At 41.6% G+C, this 19,486-nt stretch overlaps 4 protein-coding genes across 4 annotated transcripts; 1 reads left to right on the top strand and 3 right to left on the bottom strand.

Annotated features, from left to right (window-relative positions):
- The first annotated feature begins 957 nt into the window (after positions 1-957).
- On the top strand, positions 958-3,478 carry mrps10 (mitochondrial ribosomal protein S10). The gene is made up of 7 exons (XM_053445182.1): positions 958-1,066; positions 1,241-1,293; positions 1,887-1,956; positions 2,062-2,201; positions 2,319-2,427; positions 2,899-2,988; positions 3,108-3,478. Exons 1-7 carry the CDS (start codon positions 995-997, stop codon positions 3,186-3,188), a joined length of 615 nt encoding a protein of 204 aa, XP_053301157.1. The 5' UTR covers positions 958-994; the 3' UTR covers positions 3,189-3,478.
- Positions 3,479-5,072: 1,594 nt separating this feature from the next.
- Positions 5,073-9,909, bottom strand: si:ch211-51e12.7 (uncharacterized protein LOC336335 homolog). The gene is made up of 6 exons (XM_053445777.1): positions 9,714-9,909; positions 7,805-7,890; positions 7,385-7,534; positions 7,104-7,235; positions 6,634-6,759; positions 5,073-6,116 (listed from the first exon to the last, which is right to left on the bottom strand). The coding sequence occupies exons 2-6, from the start codon at positions 7,888-7,890 to the stop codon at positions 6,026-6,028; spliced, it is 585 nt and encodes a 194-aa protein (XP_053301752.1). The 5' UTR covers positions 9,714-9,909; the 3' UTR covers positions 5,073-6,025.
- Positions 9,910-10,612: 703 nt separating this feature from the next.
- Positions 10,613-11,047, bottom strand: msgn1 (mesogenin 1). The gene has a single exon (XM_053445742.1). It carries the CDS (start codon positions 11,042-11,044, stop codon positions 10,613-10,615), a length of 432 nt encoding a protein of 143 aa, XP_053301717.1. The 5' UTR covers positions 11,045-11,047.
- Positions 11,048-12,191: 1,144 nt separating this feature from the next.
- On the bottom strand, positions 12,192-19,463 carry LOC128460234 (flap endonuclease GEN homolog 1). Its single transcript, XM_053445319.1, has 13 exons — positions 18,997-19,463; positions 18,629-18,830; positions 17,959-18,135; positions 17,528-17,638; positions 17,368-17,441; positions 17,185-17,270; positions 16,770-16,920; positions 16,535-16,571; positions 16,371-16,451; positions 16,149-16,279; positions 15,997-16,058; positions 14,959-15,108; positions 12,192-14,118 (listed from the first exon to the last, which is right to left on the bottom strand). Exons 1-13 carry the CDS (start codon positions 19,155-19,157, stop codon positions 12,746-12,748), a joined length of 2,796 nt encoding a protein of 931 aa, XP_053301294.1. The 5' UTR covers positions 19,158-19,463; the 3' UTR covers positions 12,192-12,745.
- Positions 19,464-19,486: the final 23 nt, after the last annotated feature.

Here is a 19,486-nt window from a genome sequence, read left to right on the forward strand (position 1 = left end):
TAGCCATTTTGGCCATATTCCACATTTTTACTTTGAGGTACTTGAACCAGGGCTTACATCAGATCAACTTCAAGTTGAGATGAGGGTCATCACAACAAGATGGAGATACAAACAACTCCAATCCTGCATTAAGAGTGAGCGAAAACCAAGGTGAAATGTTTAGTCAAAGCGTCTTTGTATAATTCAATAATTTCTAGATAGCTTGCAATAAAATGTTCGAATACAACTCAATAAACTGTACTTTCTGTGTCAGTAAACCAACTAGCACCACTGATGTATGCCTCAAGCGTTCACACTAGGTCTATAGATAGATAGATGGCGTGTAGGACTGCGTGTCAGTCAAATTCTCACTTTAACTTAAACTGTACATTTGAATGTGGAGATTAATAGCAAGAGTATTCACAGTAACAATGATTTAGCAATGAAATGACACCTCACTCACACACACGGTGTCAGTACCTGAACCTAAACACACATTTGCTCTTAAAGGAACTCACTTCCAGATCCCGTGCTTCAATGGGATAGCTTCGCAGTGCGTGAAGTCATACGTAATAAAGAAACGCCCAGAAGGGATTGCAAATTCAATCACAGAATCCTATTGACAGACTGAAAGCTGGCATTGTCTGCCAGCCTGATTTATTGCCAGTAGAGCCATCACCATTGAGATAGCCTTTCAAATTATAACATCCTACAAGATCAGAGAAACTGGGCATAGTGATTTCACACAAAGTATGCTGGAATAAAAATGCAGGTAGTAGTATGTCCGTTATAAATCTTTTTTAATCCTTATTCCACTTTGCGACTTGTTATTATCATTTATCTGACTTTATAAAACTATTCTTTACAAGCATTTATGAGGGGTGCCCTGTTTCTTACTTGAGGCCCTGTCAACCAAAATGTAACGTGCACGTAGCTGTAAACCCTCCAGTCCTCACGGGGGCAGTGTTGTAACGTGATCATTTTCTCATGTCCTTCCTTTCCTTCTCCAAAAAACATGGCGGCTCCCATGGCTCTCAGGCGAGAGATTGTTTCTCTGGCAAGGATTCTCACAGGAATCTCACATTTGGTAAAGTAACAATTAACTTATTTGCCTCTCACAACAACTAGGGAACAAATAACTAACCCGACGATTGTTTCGGGCGGAAATGGTCATTTAATCTCACAATATGGCAGTTCTATGGTGGTCACACAGTTAATGTCATCTCTTAATGTCTACTAATGTAAATGTATTTGTTTCCAGGGACCGACAGCTTTGGGCGCCCGTTCGAATCACAAGAAATATAATGTTATTAGGTTGGTATCTGTATTTATTTATTCTACTCTTGTGGCTTAAGTCTGTGTAGAGAAATCACGGTTAGAAACACAAACAACCTTTTATTCAGTAATGATTTTTCCATTTCTGGTAAATGAGAAAGAAGTCATCATTAAAGCCCAGAGGTGTATAAATGTGTGCATTACATATCTATTATTTTTAACAATTAGTTACAAATTGCCTAAGTAGCATTGCACTTTTGCTATTGTTATTGATTTGATATAGCATCTTTAATTGAATAAAGCAGTCCATAAATGCAGAAGGAGATTACAATTTTAATCTTTATAAGCAGTGTTTGTGGCTTTATCTAATCTTTGCATCATTTAAAATATCCTATTATCTGTTCTGGAATGATAGGGAGGCAAACACATGGACACAAATCTTTCTGCCTAGCTGCAATCAACATTATGAACATTTCATTCAATGCAGGAGGAGTATGCACCGTGTTTGCATTTACAGTTGCAGTCAGTAGTTTGAAAATCAGGATTGTCTGTGAAGCCCAAAAAAAAGCTATGAGGCATTTTGGAAACAATCGTTAATGTGGCAGTAATGATTCACTGCTCGATCTCTGCAGGTCCAATCTTCCACTGACGCCCAGCACTTCCTTCCACACGGCAACAGTGTTGTCATCAGCACCTTCATCAGTAAATTACCAGCAGAACACTTTATTTACTTCATGCTGTTTTTTAACTGCTCAATATTAGAATAATTAAAAAGTGGGAATTTCACTAATTTTCTCCCCCATGCAGATCACTGTCACAGAAGAGCCTGATGCGCTGTTTCAGAAGGTGTCAATTCTGGTCAAAGGACATGACACGGCCGTCCTGGACAGCTACAAGTTTTTTGCCACAATGGCAGCTGAAGAGCTCGGTATCACCGTCAGCAAAGTGTACGTCTTAACAGAGTTACCCTGCTCTACATTAGAAATGACGGCCGTTTAATGAATGTTCATAATGTGTAACCTGATAAATGCCGTCATTTTCATGAGGCTTTTCCTCTGCAACAGTTATGAACCTGCCAAGGAGATAGACAGATTCACACTGCTGAAGTCAGTACACATCTTCAAAAAACACAGGGTCCAGTATGAGATGAGGACACACTACCAGTGCATTGAGGTAAGGAGTTTAAACCCTGTTTGATTTAGTAACTTAAACATTGACAGTTAAAAAGTGCTTAGGCTCCATTAAAGCAAACAGGCATTATTCAACTGAAGACATTAAGCTCTTCTTGAAACTTGAACCCCTATATACCCAATGTACATCCTATTTTTACCTGGTTAGTCTTCTCATCACTGTGTGATCATGTACCATGTTTGATATTGCTTATCTTTCAAGATTATTGCACCTATTACAGCTGGACCACCTGCACAAGTTATATTGTACTTTCCAGTCTGATTCCACAAAAAATCTGTTTGAGTACAAATCTAATTTGGGAAAGTAAATAAAAACAAACTTGTGTGCACCTTTAGAATAGGACCCATTAAAGTGATAATTTTTGCCAAAGGGTTATAAAGCTACGTCTCAATATTTACAATGGTTCATGATAACTAGGTCATTAGTTTAATTTGTCCTTCTCTCGTTTTGTAGTTGTCTCATATTACTGGCTGCACAGCACAGGCATACCTCGAATACATCCAGAGGAACCTCCCTGAAGGAGTCGCCATGGAGGTGACAAAGGTGTGACGCTGCAGACTCCTGCTTTGCCTAATTTTGAATCACACATTTAATTTGGCCTGTGGACCACAAATGTCTTAATTTATTAATTTCTCTCATCTTGGTTCTGTTAATGTTTTCAGACTGCCATGGAGAAGGTTCCAGATCACATACTGGAACCCATGTGGAAGGACCACCCCATAGAGGACAAGCCCAGCCAGTGAATGACGGGATGAACAACAGGAGCTTATTGGATGTCTTTTGTCAAACAGCATTGAATATGTTGGGGAGACATTAAAAATGCAATGCTATTAAACACAAACTCCTGAATTGCTTTAATATATTTTAAGAGACATTATCAAACAAAGCCTGAAATGAAAAATGTCCTTCAGATATGTCCCCAGGTGTTGTCACATGTCTTTATGCACTCGTCGTTTTGTTGTCATGTCTGATGGCTAAACAATGTGAAATCACTTGTATGTTTCTTTTCCCAATAAATAACTTTTTGCATTTATTGACAACTTTGAGTTGCATTTAAACTAGTTAGTCACATATTCAAGTAGTTCTACATTAATACCACAATTTCTTTCTTCTGCCATCTTCCATGATATATAGATTACCCTGTATACAGATTTACCGTAAATCACAGGACACAGCACACAAGATGTTTATTTTTGCATTTATTGAATAATTAGCCAACGAGTTTAAGGGAAAACAAAGGCAACTGGATTAAATGTTACTTTCTGTATAACGTTGACAGCAACATGGAATACTCTTTCTTAGCTGCTCATACTTCAAACTTTAATATATATGGCTCCATTTACATAGAGTTTAGCCCAATTTCCTTCACTTACATTTTATGCTGTCATTAGAGAAAACACTAAGACATGAATCATAAAGGCAGTAATACTCTTAAAGGACTTCTCTTCCTGCATACTTCCCTACATGCTTTATGATTTATCGTGAGGTGTACTGACCATTCTTTTTAAGAGATTTCATGGTATTTTCATTTAAATCAAGCAAAAATTATACATTTTGTTTGTCTCTTTATAAATAACTACAAAGTACCTGAATGTCTGACCGGGCCAGGTGTAAATCTGTTGTTGTTCCACCTTCCATTCTGAAAGAGAATCTCCAGAAAACGAGAGAAAGGGTTTTAGGGATTTAGACACAAGAGGAGGCTCACCTTTTAAATTGAAGAGACGGACCTTCCGCTGTACAGCCGATGTTGAAGGAGGGCAAGAGATGTGAGGAAGGGGCCTGGTATTCCTAGGGGCCCGGGAGGGAGGTTAACTGTACTGTGTGCCCCCTTTCAGGAGACGACAACAACAGTCAGTCTGTTATATATCAACCAGAGGGGGAAAGGAGATGGGACTGCAGAGGCTTAAAAGGCAGAAAAATTGACAGAAAGTGACAGAAAGAGACAGAAGAGGGTAGAGTGCAACACCTGTCTGCTTGTCCTGTCTGGGCTACTGTAAAAAAACATGTCTGCCTCCGTAGAGAGGACCCGCTCCTGAGGTAAATGCATAGTATTAAAAAAAAGTGTCGAGAAATCACATCTGATTGGACAACGTTAGCTGATTACAAACTGGTAAAAACACCACTACGATTATTTTATACCAAATTCCTGCCAATAGATCCCCTTTACCTAAGTCTTACAAACTGGACCTTTAAAGTCAGTCTTTGGTCATATCAGAGTGATTATCCTTTGCAGATGATGTCCTCCTTTTAAACATGCTACCACTGTAACTCAGTTATTTCAACGCCTTGTAAGTTGGAGTTGTTTTGTATCTCTGCAACTAAAGATGCAAGTATTGAATTATTTTTTCTGCTACATTACAGCCCTCAGCAAGTCTACAGATATGACTCAGTAGGATTCACTGAATGCTTGTAAACGATTATGTTCATTAAGGGCGCTAGGTCCTCCACACTCATCCAAACAGTTCTATAAAATCATGTGCATCTTTGCAGTGTCATGGTCTTTACATGGATCCTTAAAAATATGAAACAATGTTACTGTGCCACTGAGAGCAGCACTAGTTCAGATATGTTGTAAATTGTAATGACAAGTCTAAGAATTGTTTGTGAATAAACCAAAAAAGGAGAGGTTGAGTTTATTTGAATTTTTATTTTTTTTTCATCTTCACAACTACGTCATATGCCTTGACGGTTCTCATAAAACACATTCACAGGTTCACCAAAGTTATGTTAATCACAGTGAATAAAGTAGTTGTGACACAGTAAAGAGTTATTTCTTATCCTTAACTGAAGCAAATACCAATAGAATTTGCTTTCATTTATAAATGCCACTAGATTTATATGTATATATTTCAGTATACTAATCATTTTTAATGCCTTCTGCTTTTTTGTCATTACAAAATAGACTGAAGGAGACAAACATGAAAGTTCCAAACAGCAATACTCATAACTTAAAAATAGCTGCACAGTAATGATGTAATATATAAAATTTAATAGAATACTTGACAAGTGGAATATTGTCTGATAAGTTGGAAGTGTGGGAGTGTTAAACAATTTTTGTAGTACTGCTTGGTGAGGTTATAATACATCAGTAACAAAAGGAAAGGTCAGGGAGGTTCAAGGTGTTAACATTGTTGCCTGAGGGCTGTGATATGCATTCTTTGATTTTTTTTTTCCCCCTCCACCCTCAAATAAACATCCTCACCCATTTTCTTTGTCTTTATTAAGAATCAGTAAATTTTCTTAAGGCTCACAGGGTGACTGTTATAAGAACTACAGAACATTTAGCTCTTTCTCAACAATTTCCCAATAATTCCTACAGTATAAACCAGATTTACAGGTAGCAGAAGGTGAGAATGCCTTTACATTAAATGTGGAGGCATTTCATGAGTCCTGGTTTTGTCGTTAGCCATTTCACATTATTTATTTGTCAGTAGACAATATCAATAACCAGACATTTGGCCACAGAGTAAAGATACTTATAGACTTTGTATAACACATAGTTCAGGGGTGTTTCGTTCACTGTACCACCTTAGGCCCCTCTAACAAGTGCTTTTTGTTTATGTTTTTAGGACAAGCTGTGTTAAAAGCGCCGGCCACCAGGGGGCCCTGGCCACCTCTGGCCTCTGCCAGGTGGGGGGTGAGGTGGAGGAGAGACTGGTCCATTGTGATAGCTGTGTAAAAGGATAAAATCACATATTGGATTCTTGGCTTAGGCCAATAGTGGTACAGTCTGATAAGTGCAACCATCGGAATTAATCCAGTCAGGGAGGTTTTCCCCTCTGAACTAACTGTGCACGTTTGAAAGTTAAATACAGTGAAATCTGCTCCACTTTCATTGTTTCATGCACTATTTGAGAGTCTGGCTTCAAACAGCAGTGAGGATGTTTTCCTATTTACAAATTAAATTAATATACTTAAACTCAACAACTATTTGGGCATCCTTTATTCTTTTTGGTAGAAAAACTGGCAGACGAATGAAATGAGTAAAAGTAAAAAAATTAAGGGACAGGCAGGGCTGTCCCTTTTTTATAGTCTTTTGATCGCAGTAACATGGATTTAAAGGAACACTGGTGTAAGTGCGTCTCAATTAAAAATCTTAAAGTGGCGCAGGCCAAGTGTAGAGAATTGGGACTTGCAAAGCTTAAGAATGATACTTAGAAAAAAAATCACAAAAATTTGAGCTCTTACCCTCTGGCTCCACGGGGGTGGAAGTGGCGTGGATGTCCATGAGGTGGCATGCCACGCCCTCTTGGGTGAGGTGGTCGTCCTCTGAAACCAGGATGACCCAGAGGAGGGGGTGGAGGGGGTCCGTGCCTACAGAGAAATATAATAGCAACACAAGAAACCATGTTCATGCACATTTTGTCATTAAAACTAACCTAAAACCTGATGTAGTGAGAAACTTTGCCACTTCCTGCAAGGCAGGTGTAACATCCACTCAATTGAGGCAAAAAGCATGAGAAGGCATGGCTAATAATTAGTATGCCAACTCCGGCCACTTTACCCAGATAAAACAAGTCACCATTTTGGGAGCATTTTGGCTCTGTTTAGCTGCCAAAGCAGTTGTACGTGTGTGTGTGTGTGTGTGTGTGTGTGTGTGTGTGTGTGTGTGTGTGTGTGTGTGTGTGTGTGTGTGTGTGTGTGTGTGAGGTGGTTACCTGGGCGGGGGTGGGAAGAGGCCTCTGAGGTGCATGGGAGGCATTGGTGGAGGAGGAGGGCCCATACCCATTGGTCCCCCCCTACCACGATGACCTCTGAGGTCTGGGTAAGGACGCATCCGCCCCATTCCCCTGCAGAGGAAAGGCATTAAATGTAATTTACCTAAACCAATAACGCCAAGAATTGTAACGGTACCTAAATAAAGCTCTCATCAGTGGTAGTTTTAAAATGCAGTTCCTTTTGTCACCAGACTCTGTGATTACAATGAAAGAAACTGTACCTCATGGGTGCAAATCCATTCATGCCTCCATCCCTCATTCGACCCCTTCCATGTCCAGGTGGACCGAACCCCTTCATGGTGCCTCGCCCACCACGCATGAAACCACGACTCATCCGACCCCCTCGACCACGGCCTCTGAACCCACGACCCCTGAGGAAATAAAAAAAATATACATATACATATATATATATGTAGCATGTCCAGGTTTAATTTTAGTGTCTCAATTGACTGTGCTCTGCATGCAGGTTAAAAACCATTGTGTATCGTTACATAAGATGCTTTCAGACATGCCCTGTACTCAAGATTAGCTTAGAATCTCCGGCTGCAATGTTCATGTATGAAAGGAGTGCGAGTTACCCTGGAGGTCATTCCTGAAAAACAGCTATGGAGTAGAATAGTTCACAGAACAACAGAACAGACCTGAATCTTTCGGTTACAGGTTTCTCAGGTTCCTCCTTGGAAATCTTTGGAGTTTCTGTCATCTTCTCCTCTGTGTCTGCATCCATCTGTAATGATTCAGGTTAATAATAATAAACAGAACACAATGCCTATTTAACATCCTTGAATTTCTTACACACAAAATATATTAGATAAACTGGCTGTCCCATGAAAAAGACTTGCATGTAAACGTACGCTCTGCAAAATGTCTTAATCAAGCTCTGCAGAAAGAAAAGAAAAAATAAAAGGCAAATTCATGCCGAGGTTAATTCTGAACTCCCTGCAGCAGGAAGGTAATCAAGCGTGATGTGAACAAATGGCAGCCTCCTTCCCCAAAGTTTTTTCTTGAGAATGCATAAAATAAATCCAGTAAAAGACTTGTTTTGTGCTTAATCAGGTCTTGTGTTATATTGATATATAATTTTCAGCAAACATGACAAATGATCAGAGCAAAACTCGGCTCAAACCGATTTCATGAACAAAACACATTTGGAATGTGGAAGTGCAGGAGACGAGCAGTATGAATCTGCAGCAGCTGTCAAGATAAACCAGAATTCTAAAAGGAATGTTTCCAGCATCTTGTGTAATCTTTGCTAAAGATTTTGAAATTAAAAGTGACGTTTAAACCAACGAACAAGATATTTTATGTTGATTTCACTATACACATTTTGTTTAACACAAATTGCTTCATTTAATTTCAGTAGCTGCAATATATTGCGTTGCACAAAAGTGTCAGTGAAAGCCGACACTTGCTTTCCGACAAGAACTTTTTGATGTTGTATAGGATATTTTTTTAAATATTCACTGAACAACTAATGTAGGATTGTGGTTTAATGATGTGATGTGTTGCTTCAAATGTCACCCAACAGATAAAAACATAATATTCCCAAACCGAACGTGTCCAACCTGACTGCAAGCAAATTATTCATAATCCTAAAGCCCTGAGCACTAAAATGCAGAATCACCCACAGCTCGAGTGGAGAGGGGAGATTGTTGTGATGAGTGAGAAAGCTGCAGGAATGACGTTTGGGCGTTAAGCACGAAACTGCCACTTAACATACTTGGAGAGAGGGGCCTCAGAGTGTGTGTGAGTTTCATCAACACCTTCGTACGTACACACTGTCTTAAGTAGAGCCGACCAATATGGTTTTTTGAGGGCTGATGCTGATACAGATATTAGGGGATAAAAATAAAATGCCAATGATGGATGATTATGCCAAAAGCTATTCTTCCAATGATGTTACCAAAAGGCTTCATTTGATCTTGAGCTTATCCATGAACTTCATTATAATTAAAAAGCAAGCATATGTACATGTGATGTTGGTGAGTTGTATTATGATATAATAAAAAGGCATTTAAAATACTCCTAACACTCTAATGACGTATTGATAATCACACATTCGACTACTCACTGAAGTGTGTGCTTAACCTGCTGTGCTTTGTCTCATATGTTGTGTTGTTACTTTGTGTTATTTATTGCACCTGTCTGATTACTATTCTGTATATAGACTTATAAACAAGTTGTTTTATTTTAATATCAGGTTGCCATTTTATAAACTGTCCAGGGACAACAGATGGGAATTAGCCCTGTTGAGCTAACTCTGCCTCATTACAGTCATTTTGCTCACATTGCATTTCGAATGGGTGCGCACAGCTGGCTGAAAGATATTTGCAAGGGGCTAAAGAGGCCCAGGCTAATTCCTGGAATAAACACAGACAGTTGCTCCATTACTAACAGTGTTCCGGGCGGTGTCTAATACTTGCAAAGACCATTTCATTATTACTAATAGGAAATAATCAGCTTGAGAACATGTGTGTGGTGGCTAAGCGCTGTAGAAGAAAGGGGCGTTTCTGTGCTTCTTTTAAACGCGTAAAGGCAGAATTGACTTACTTCAGTTGGTGTTGCACTCGAGGTAGATTCGACTTTTCGGCCAATTTAATCGCTAGGAAAAATAAAACTTCATAAGAAAAATGAAAAAATAAAAAAAAAGATGTAGAAAAATGCCAACAGCTGGTGTCGCCCCCTCAGCTTTGAAATGGCGGCGTCGGGAGCAGACTAATCCCAGGTTGAGATTTCTTCCTGACAAACCACATTATGTGCAAAGTGGGAGGAATGCCGGTGTCTGATTGGTTGTTTGTCACTGTCACTCAAGGCTGTGTTTGCTATGCTGGCCTTCTGATTGGAGGAACGGGGTTGACGCGTGTTCCTCCCTGAAGACCGTGCATGAACACAACACAAACATTTTATTGTCGATGTTTCCGCAGAAAACACGTGGATTCGCTTGAAAACATGAGGAATTGAAAACAAGTATTGTGTGTTTTATGCGTGGGAAAGAATATTTATTATTTAACAACAGCACACATGATTTCATATCGCTCACACACACAGCAACACCTCAATAACCACACAGCTATCACATATCTAAGGATTGTTTGAATAAATATGATGTTCCTCTACATTATAACACAAACATGAGGATATTTCATTTCTCTATGTTTCATATTCATCAACATATACATCTCAACTTTGTTTCAAAACACAGAATTCATCATTTCAACAAAGGACAGTTTCATGTCCAAACATACTCGCCAAGTGCCCGTTTAACAATATTTACATCATGGGAAGGGCAACAAAAAAAAAAAAAAACGTTAAACCACATTGACTGACATTCGTGTTTTCATAAAGATGTGGCACTGTCCATCAGATATATAAAACCAGCTCCATCAATCCATCCAAATGTCCAGGGGAGGATAAGCCCTAGTGCGTAAAAGTGGTCCATGACGCGTCCGTTACGCGCGGCCCAGGATGTCTGAGAGCTTGTTGATGTACTCGATGGTGTATTTCAGGGTCTGTATCTTGGTGAGGGGCTGTCCTCTCTTGCTGTAGTCGGGCGGCAGATAGTCGCGGAGATGGTGCAGAGCCTCCGCGAGACTCCTCATGCGCATCTTCTCCCTCTCGCTGGCCTTCATGCGTCTTTTGGTGGACATCTTGGGTTTGCCCTGCCGCTGCGCCACCAGAGCCGCACCGCGTCCCCCGAAGCCAAACGGGAAATCCTCGTCGTCCCGATGATGCCCGCTGGAGTAGCCCATCTCCGGCGAGGAACACATGGAGTCCATCGAGGACACCGGCGAGTCGGACTGGAGCGAGTCCCCTTCTCCAAAAGCGCCCTCACAGCTCTTCCACTCGGACAGCATCTTCGCTGCAACCGCGTCCATGTCCATCTTAGAAATATCCAAAGCGTCTCTCTGACATGCAGGCGTCTGTGAACTGGATTTTGGCAAAGGGTTCTTATACGTACGCAGATCTCCGGAGGTTTATGGGTTCACAGCTCAGACGCAAAGGGGGAAAAGAAAAAGTTCAAAGAAAACCCCAAGTGACAAAATGCAACCTTCCCGAAGGACGTGGTTCTTTATCACTGGGGTGTGAATAAGGCTAAATAGACGGATAATGTGATAGAAAGAAAAATAATTAGATTCCTTTGGTGGGAAATTACTCTTTAAAGTCTGCACGGCGACAATTATCACTCTGATGTGATGTGTCTAATGAAGAAACAGGAGGCTGCACTTTCACCTGAGACCTTCACACCTCTCTGACAAGTCAGGCCTGCGTGTGTCTTCAGTCTGGAGGTTTTATGTGCCAACACACATCAGCCAAAATGATTCTAAACCAATTTGAAAAGTCTTTCACAAACAATATAGGAAATATGCATTATATTAGAGCAGCTGGAGGTTCTGTGATAATTGTCCTGCACGTTTGTAGCATAAAGACAAATCATTTCAATTCGTCCTTGAACTGAATCTTAAGCCTGTTTCCCATTAAATAAGCACAAATGTTGGACACGCAATGTGGAATAATGCAACTTTACCTCCACATAAGAGTCTGGCTGTAGTGGAATCTGTTTATTATGGACATGGAATATTTTATTTTATATTTGTATTATATTTTGCACTTTAACTTGCTTTTTTTCCTGCTTCTTTTTGACTGTCTGCTGCTGTAACAAGTGAATTTATCAGAGTTGGATCATTTAAGCCACTTATCTTCTTTCCAATGCAGCTTTACCTGTTTGAGCTTGATTTTACCAAGTGTAAAAACCCGTAGAAGGAAAATGTATTTCTCAAGGTTGAACATGCAGGTTGTAAAGTAAGTTTATTTATCTGGACAAACTGTTAGATTTGGTAATAAATACGATTTAAGAGCCGGTCCTGGGGCTGGGTTGTTATTTGGGCAGCTGTCACCAAGCTCCTGCCAGACCTTTCATGTCTGAAAAGGTGAGTAAGGCCTCACTCACGATCAAGGGGAGCCACACTGGTGGGTTGTAAAACCAGTGGCTCAGTGTCCTACGTGCTCGTCAAAAGAACAGTGGGAGAAAACAAGCACATGTGGTGTCATTATATAGTATTTAATTCTCAAAGCTGTGCTAATCCGCAAACATCTACCTGTTAGTGATCCAGGCCTTGGGGAGACAAATGTTTGTTCAAACATTTTCATGTTTTCTGCAGTGACCTTGTAACCAGTCAAAGTTTTCAATCTCAAAACATCATCCAACAAACATCTATTTGCACTCCATTAATAATTAATCAAAATAACATAAATAGAGGAGTGAAATCACATTCAAATCCACTAGATCCTGATTATTTTAGGGATCATCACCAAATTTCACACACTCTTAAATATAAGTCTCTTAATACAAGTTATTTTTGTTATCCAACTAACAAATGAACACAGACTAATACATAACCTCTCGGAGGAGGTAATACATTTTCTCAAATTGACTGATTGTTGCAGCTCAACTGTAAAAATCTCATGAATGGACCTTGAATGAATTTTATTATTTTATCAAATAATTTCTTAAATCATAAAAAAACTGTTCACATTTAAACACATCTTAAATGTCTCTGTCCATCATCCTGGATCCACGCTGCTCACTTCAGGAACTTCAGTCTCAGCCTCTCGGCCAGTGGCAGTGGACTGTCACTACTAATCACTGAATCGTCCAACACGGTGACCGGTGAAGCCGGACTCAGAGGCAGCACATCGCCTTCCACAGTCGCCGGTGCCACATCCCGGCATTTGCTTTTCATTGATACAGGTGTTGTGTTTATATCGACATCTGTACAGTGTCTCTGAGATTTTGGTCCTAGCTGATGGCAATGAGCTGGTATCACCGTCTGTTTGGTTGTTTTAGGTCCAGAAATTGGCTTCAACGAGATGCCTTTAATGTTACCGTCTTTGATCTTGTTTATGGGTTTCTTCTGAGATTTGCTCCGGGGTTCAAACCGCCGGTTCTCCGTGTCGCTGTCCTCGCTGGAAGAACACACGCTCAAACAAACACTCTTCTTGGTGGTCTGTGGCACGTCCCTGTCTTTGTCTCGTGGACCTGGGTCAGAGTGGAGCCTCTGTGGTGGGGCAGAGGATGCTGAAAGGGCTGACCTGACAAATTTATATTTCTGGGGAGGCTTTTGGGAATGATTACGTTTGTCCTTGACCTTACGTTGATCTGGTGCTGCAAGATTGAAAGCACCAGTTTCTTTTACTGCTTTCTCCTTTACACACTGACTTCCATTACTAAGCGGGTCTGTGTTTTTGACCTCACATTCCTTTTCAGTCAATTTACTGTCACCACCACCTTTACTGGAGATTTGTCCGTGTGGTTTTGAGATGGTGTTGAGAGGAGCAATGTTTTCGACAGAAGCTAACTCATGATTTAGTCGTTTTGAGACTGCATCGTCGTGTATCTGCTGGTTTATAACTTTGGCTGCGTTCCTCATGAGCACCCTGTCCCTCAGTGAACACTCTGTGGAACACAGCTCCGGAGCAGATCTTGAATCTGCTTGTCTGATATCACTTGAGTTTTCCTGCTTGGTGCATTTGACCTCTGTTTCCTCCACGTCTTCCTCTGTGGATTTATTTAGCCGGGGCTCAGCAGCGTGGTTTTTAGCCACTTGTGGAGGTGGAGAGGACGTGAAGGACGGAGCCTCCCAGTCAATATCACTCAGGTGTAGCGCATCAATAACAGCAGAGACGGACGGTGAAGCCACAGCCTCTGATTCTGGATGAGACACAGGAGTGTTGGGGCAGTCCCCCACTCTGATATGGTCTTCTCTTGCTCTTCTATCCTGCCTATGGTTCACTGGGGTGCACAGATCCACCACTTCTGTTTGTTCTGTGTTTGAAATGGTGGGAAGCAGCATGTGTGGTTGAGTGGAAGAACCCTGAAGGCTCATCTGAGCCAAGAGGTCTGTGATGCCGTCAGAGTCATTGGATGGCTTCTCTTTTTTACTCTTTGGTTTCTTTTCTGTAAAAGGAAATTGAGAGTGTGTGTCACAATTCATTACAGCATGACAATATCTAATATCATTGAGACAGAACTACACGCTACAATATCACTAACTATGCATGCTGCCAAAAGTTCGACTAAGGGCTAGACTCTATTTGAGGCTTCATCAGGACTTTTTAAGAACTGGTGGAAACAAGGGAAACAGCAAACTAAGTAATGAATAAATAAATAAATAAATAAATAAATAAAACACATGGAACTATAAAAATAGCCAAATTATAAACAGAGTAACAGGATAAATACAGTGTAAGAAACATGGGCCTTTATTTAAATAGTCAGAATCTGGATCATGTGGTTGACTGGGAAAGTTAAACACCTTTAGACTCTTCAACTTTATTTTCTGAATGAATAAGCCGCTACTCTGAATATAAATTCACTCCATTATCTTTTGAATTGCACATTTGTCCATCTCAGTGGCCACTTCTACAAAATTACGTATTAGGGCGTGGAGCTCGACAGCAGTGACAACCTGCACAAAGTGACAGCTAGGCCTGTGAGACAGACACCTCTCGGCTGCATCAAAGCCTTTGCTGTGAACAAGACGAGCTGCCAAACTCTATAACTTCAGGTGTCAGAGCAGCTGTAATAGACACCTTTGAAAAACAAGCCTGCGCTCGACGTGGCTTTGATCAGAACACCCGTGTGAGCCCAGCGTGGGAAGTCTGCAAGCCTGTTAACGGCTATAATGTGACAGGACGTGAAAAAAATGTCCTGTCAGATATGGTTAACTTTCCAAGACTAAAACACAAAAAAGGTGCATTGATCTAGTGAGATGAATATTATAAAGAGTGGTCTTACTTTTTGTCTTGTTTTCTTCCGCCAGAGCTTGGTCTCGCAGGTAGCTCTCCACCACCTCTGGGAAGGCCACATGAAAGAGAGCCTCTTCCTCTACCGTCCTCACCTCATGTTGATCCTCTGCAGGCCGATCCTCAGGAAACATGTAATGCTCTGCAAAAAGAACGAGGAAACACCAAGGTCAGGTCAGATTTGCTCAAAGTAACTAGCTGCTCCTCTATCTGTCTTTATCGTGCAGAGAGACATTTATTTGTTTGTCCAGATAAATAAACTTACAGTAAAGCAGTCAGAGAAGATACAGGCCTGAGTACAAAACATAAACATTACGACAATAGATCAAGATAAAACAGGAAAACTGGAAATGTAAATAAACTATGTGCCAATACATATATACAGGGGGGAAGGGGGGTTGGCAGTTAAACACTAAGATTCATCAAAAATCCATCTATTTCCACCCAACAACCCAATATCTGTCTGAATGTAGACATGGGACAGTCAGGGATACTTTAACCAGGGGACCAACGTTTACATTAAAGCAGATTTGGATAAAGGAATTTAAGAAAAACGTTGTTTCCATTGCAAAGCCGTGCATTTCTAACCAGGGACTGGGTTTGTGATATGAGAAATTATCAGATATATTTACGCCCACTATCTTCCCTGTATTTGGTTTAAAAACAGTCTCTTTTTAATGATGTGACAAGGGACCACGTTAGTTATTTGCTGATTGAGATGTTCTAAGGCCAAACACGTCAGACAGGGCTTGTTAGTGAGGTGGACTTTGATACGACAGATTTCCCAGCCTGGGGAGGAAGCCACTTTAGCACCTAGTGGCTGTTGTGACTGATCTGCCACCTCCGAGCCCGACCTCACAGCCAGGCACTAACAGACAACCCGGGGACAAACACCCCGCACCCCAGCCTCCGCTGAAACGCAGCAGTCGCGTCACTCACGTCAGAGGAAGTGTTGTCGGATGTAGTTACTTCCTCTCTCGTCCTCTACTACGAGAGGAAGGAAAACCGGTGAAACGAGATTCAAACTGACCTGGTGTGCTCCAGATAACTTCGAAGCAAGCGATGGAATTCCTCACTCTTGGTTTCCATATTCTTTTGAAGGGAAAAAAATGCAACATTCTAAAATTACAATACGTCACAACATATATTTTTGTGCGGTGAAAACAGAACTTGTGAGACTACCTGAGCGGCTTGATCTGGGAGGACATTCCTTTTCCATATTTCCTGTTCATCAACTCTGTGTAGGTGATCAGGACTAAAACCTTCTCACTGGTGTAGTGCTTCGGCCACTCCATCTTGTCATAGGCAAATTTCTGGAAATGAAATAGAGTTATGTTACTCGCAACACATCAAAGAGTCAACTGAACAACTGACTGAACAAGTAATCAACAACAAACCAATTACCTGCATCGACAGTATATTTGGCTGTCTCCTCTTGAAATGGGACACAGGCTTATCTTTGGAAACCAGAAACTCACAAATGATCTGGAAAAAAAAATGATCACATATATATAAATTATTATGATATTATATACGAAACAATAACTTATAAACCATAGCAGCCGTACCTCTGTGAATGGGAACTGTTGACTTGCCAGTGTTTTCCTTAAACAGAAACAAAACAGTTGAGTAGAATACTAATGATTATTATCATTTTTGATTATTCTACTAATTGAATATCTGTGAGTCAGTGCTGGTGTCTTGTGCCCAAAACATTTTTAAAAACCTAAATATATCAAGTTAAACCTCGAAAAAGATCCGCTTGAATTTTTGTTAGCTAGATGTTTTCAGAATGTCACATACTTCCTGATATTAACCTCCAGAGAAAAAGCCTGGCGGGTCTGCTGGTAGCGGTGCCAGTCACAGGGACACTCGTAGTCAAAATCCTGAGGTTGGCAAAAATGTGTACTGTCGCAGAGCACACAGCCGCGGCGCTCGTGTGCCTTCGCCGAGCCTGAAAACGAGAGAGGACGAGTCAGAATAAACATTTAACAGGAGCCGGAGAAGCGTGAGAAAAGAAAGAGGAGAGGAAAAACAAATACTTAACATACGACTGCAACGTGGGTGTAAAACCAGAGGTGTGTTCAGACATCTCTCACATACGTGCACGTGTCACTGTGACAGGTTAAATGGCTTTAAGATCAGCTAGTGTGAGAAGTTGGACACAAGCATATTGCTCAGCAAATCTTATCAAGTTCAGACACAGGTCGACACTCACCAGGATGTCGACAGAGGAGGCAGTGAGGAACTTTTTTCACAACTCGCTCAGACACACCGGTATTATCCTCCTTCCACTGGGTGAATCTGAAGCAGCCAGAGAAGAGGGACAGGTTCAATGCAACACAAAAACACTTGTTATGTCCAAGAAATATAGGGGACATGAGTGGAGTTAGTCTCTTACTTCTGCAGAAGTGTTTGTTCTTTCAGTGTCTGGATAAGTTTAAGCGCTTGCTCTTTACCAACACCTGGTATGCCCTTTGAAGAAGCAACAAAATGAAACGTTAGCATCGGTCCTTCGTGTCAGTGAGTTGAGTTTGAGAACTTCAAAGAGTCGTCTCTACCTTAGGAATATAATCACATCCGAGGAGGACGGCCAGACCAACCATGTTCTCTCTGGACAGCTGCAGCTCTGTTTCCACACGAGAGGTCCGGTAACAGTCCACCTGAGGGTCCTGGAGCAAAAGGTGAGTTAGTACTGTGAGGAGAGGAACAGACACGGATAGTTACAGAGACGGGTGAAGTAAAAGGAGAAGTTTTGGTGTAAGGCTGCAGCTAACAGCGATGTTAATGAATTTTCCCTTTCAGTAAATAGTATAAATAAAATACCAATGACCAAATCTGAAGTTCATTCATTAGTGGTCAGACTGGTTATTTTGCCTATTAGTAAAACAATAACGTTGGTTCCAGTTACCAATCACAGAAAACTATGAAGAGAAGAAGCCTCCAGCCACTGTGCACTGTCCGTGACTGAGATCAACTCTGACGAACATACTCTGCTGTTCATATTGAAGTTCCTGTAGACAGTCCGGGCTCCATACAGGAAGGCATCTCCGTCGTTGGTGATGCAGCCGTCCACCAGGCCCTGGGAGTCCAGGTAGGCACACATGGCCTCGGCCTCCCCGGCAGCCGTCACCCACGGCACACCCAGGTAGTCCAGCATGTCTGCACACTGCAGAAGCCAGGAAGAGACAAGAGAGGGCGCTTATTAACAACATGACTTGATTATGACTTAAACATTTAAATACACTCATTATCTACTCATCCATATGCCAATGTAAGGGAGGGTGAAGTGTTTGAGTCCACACCGTGTTCTCAGCCTAAATGTCCTCTGATATCGACATGTAGGCTAAAAACATGGTGTGAATGACATTGATTATGAATGTAGGGGCTTACGGACACTGTGATGACACCACAGGAGCAGCATGAAGGCAGTCTATGTTTCTTTTATTACATCTGAAGACCGTATCACCATTTACTTCAATTTGTATTGGATTTTGCTGTAGCACTGTTTACCCTGAAACTCCAAACGTGTTTTGCTGATTCAAACACTTCACCCACCCCTCCATCGGCACAGTGGTGAGTAGATAAGTGCATTTAGATTTGTTTTGGTGAACTATCCCTTTAATATTAAGCAGTTGCAGGAAAGAGAAGGAGCCACCGACCTCTCTGAGCACAGCATTGAAGCGCCCCCTGCTGGTGCTCGCTGCAGACTTGGGGGCAGAGGTCTTCTTCTTGACTCCCCCGAATCTCACGTCCGCCCTCTTGCTCATGGTCTCGGCTTTGAGTTTGGGGGCTTCTCCCTCCATGACGAAGACGAGCTTCACCCCCATCAGCGTGAGAGAGGACACCCTGAAAAACAAGTTCCTGAAGAAGAAGAAGAAGAAGAAGAAGAAGAAGTGACGGGTCAGAAGTGAAACTGCAGATTAAACAGTGGAGATCAAACTGCAAAGTGTGTGTGTGTGTGTGTGTGTGTGTGTGTGTGTGTGTGTGTGTGTGTGTGTGTGTGTGTGTGTGTGAGGGGGGGGGTCACCTCAGATGGGGCTTGGTGACCCTCCCCATCATGGCCTGGACGTGCTGGGCCTCGCACACCCACAGGCTCAGATCCACAGCCAGCGTCTTTCCGCTCAAACTGTACAGAGGCACCGACTCGTGGACCGGCTCCACGATGGACCACAGGCCGTGAACCCCCATAGCGACACCGGGATCAGGGTTTTTTAAAACCGATTTACCGGAGAGACGAGTGTAAACGAAACATCAACGCGACACAAAACCAGAGAACAACGAGCTGGAGATTTCAAACTGTGGCGCCTCTGGGCCGCGTCCCGCTTCGTTGAGCTGTGCCGCCTTGTTGCTGTATTAACCGTAACACTGGCACTGGAAAAATAAACTAAAAACAACAGCTATGAAGCAATTACTTAATAAAAACGTATATTCAGTAATGAAAAGTTCTGATTAACTCGTAAACAATGTATTATTTGGCGAACAAGGGGCAGAGAAGGATGCTACTTACACATAGTGGA

The sequence above is a fragment of the Pleuronectes platessa genome, chromosome 17 (assembly GCF_947347685.1).
Source record: "Pleuronectes platessa chromosome 17, fPlePla1.1, whole genome shotgun sequence".
In the NCBI taxonomy this organism is placed as follows: Eukaryota; Metazoa; Chordata; class Actinopteri; order Pleuronectiformes; family Pleuronectidae; genus Pleuronectes; species Pleuronectes platessa.

What these genes read in the sequence shown, in the direction of transcription:
- mrps10 (XM_053445182.1), top strand. Translation starts at nt 995, where the DNA reads ATGGCGGCTCCCATGGCTCTCAGGCGAGAGATTGTTTCTCTGGCAAGG. An exon ending in AAGAAATATAATGTTATTAG is followed by an intron (nt 1,294 to 1,886) that starts GTTGGTATCTGT and finishes CGATCTCTGCAG; the next exon opens with GTCCAATCTTCCACTGACGC. An exon ending in TCGCCATGGAGGTGACAAAG is followed by an intron (nt 2,989 to 3,107) that starts GTGTGACGCTGC and finishes TAATGTTTTCAG; the next exon opens with ACTGCCATGGAGAAGGTTCC.
- si:ch211-51e12.7 (XM_053445777.1), bottom strand. Translation starts at nt 7,890, where the DNA reads ATGGATGCAGACACAGAGGAGAAGATGACAGAAACTCCAAAGATTTCC. An exon ending in CCTGTAACCGAAAGATTCAG is followed by an intron (nt 7,535 to 7,804) that starts GTCTGTTCTGTT and finishes TTATTTCCTCAG; the next exon opens with GGGTCGTGGGTTCAGAGGCC. An exon ending in CACCCCCGTGGAGCCAGAGG is followed by an intron (nt 6,117 to 6,633) that starts GTAAGAGCTCAA and finishes CCTTTTACACAG; the next exon opens with CTATCACAATGGACCAGTCT.
- msgn1 (XM_053445742.1), bottom strand. Translation starts at nt 11,044, where the DNA reads ATGGACATGGACGCGGTTGCAGCGAAGATGCTGTCCGAGTGGAAGAGC.
- LOC128460234 (XM_053445319.1), bottom strand. Translation starts at nt 19,157, where the DNA reads ATGGGGGTTCACGGCCTGTGGTCCATCGTGGAGCCGGTCCACGAGTCG. An exon ending in TCAATGCTGTGCTCAGAGAG is followed by an intron (nt 18,136 to 18,628) that starts GTCGGTGGCTCC and finishes TGGCTTCTGCAG; the next exon opens with TGTGCAGACATGCTGGACTA. An exon ending in GAACAAACACTTCTGCAGAA is followed by an intron (nt 17,271 to 17,367) that starts GTAAGAGACTAA and finishes TGGCTGCTTCAG; the next exon opens with ATTCACCCAGTGGAAGGAGG.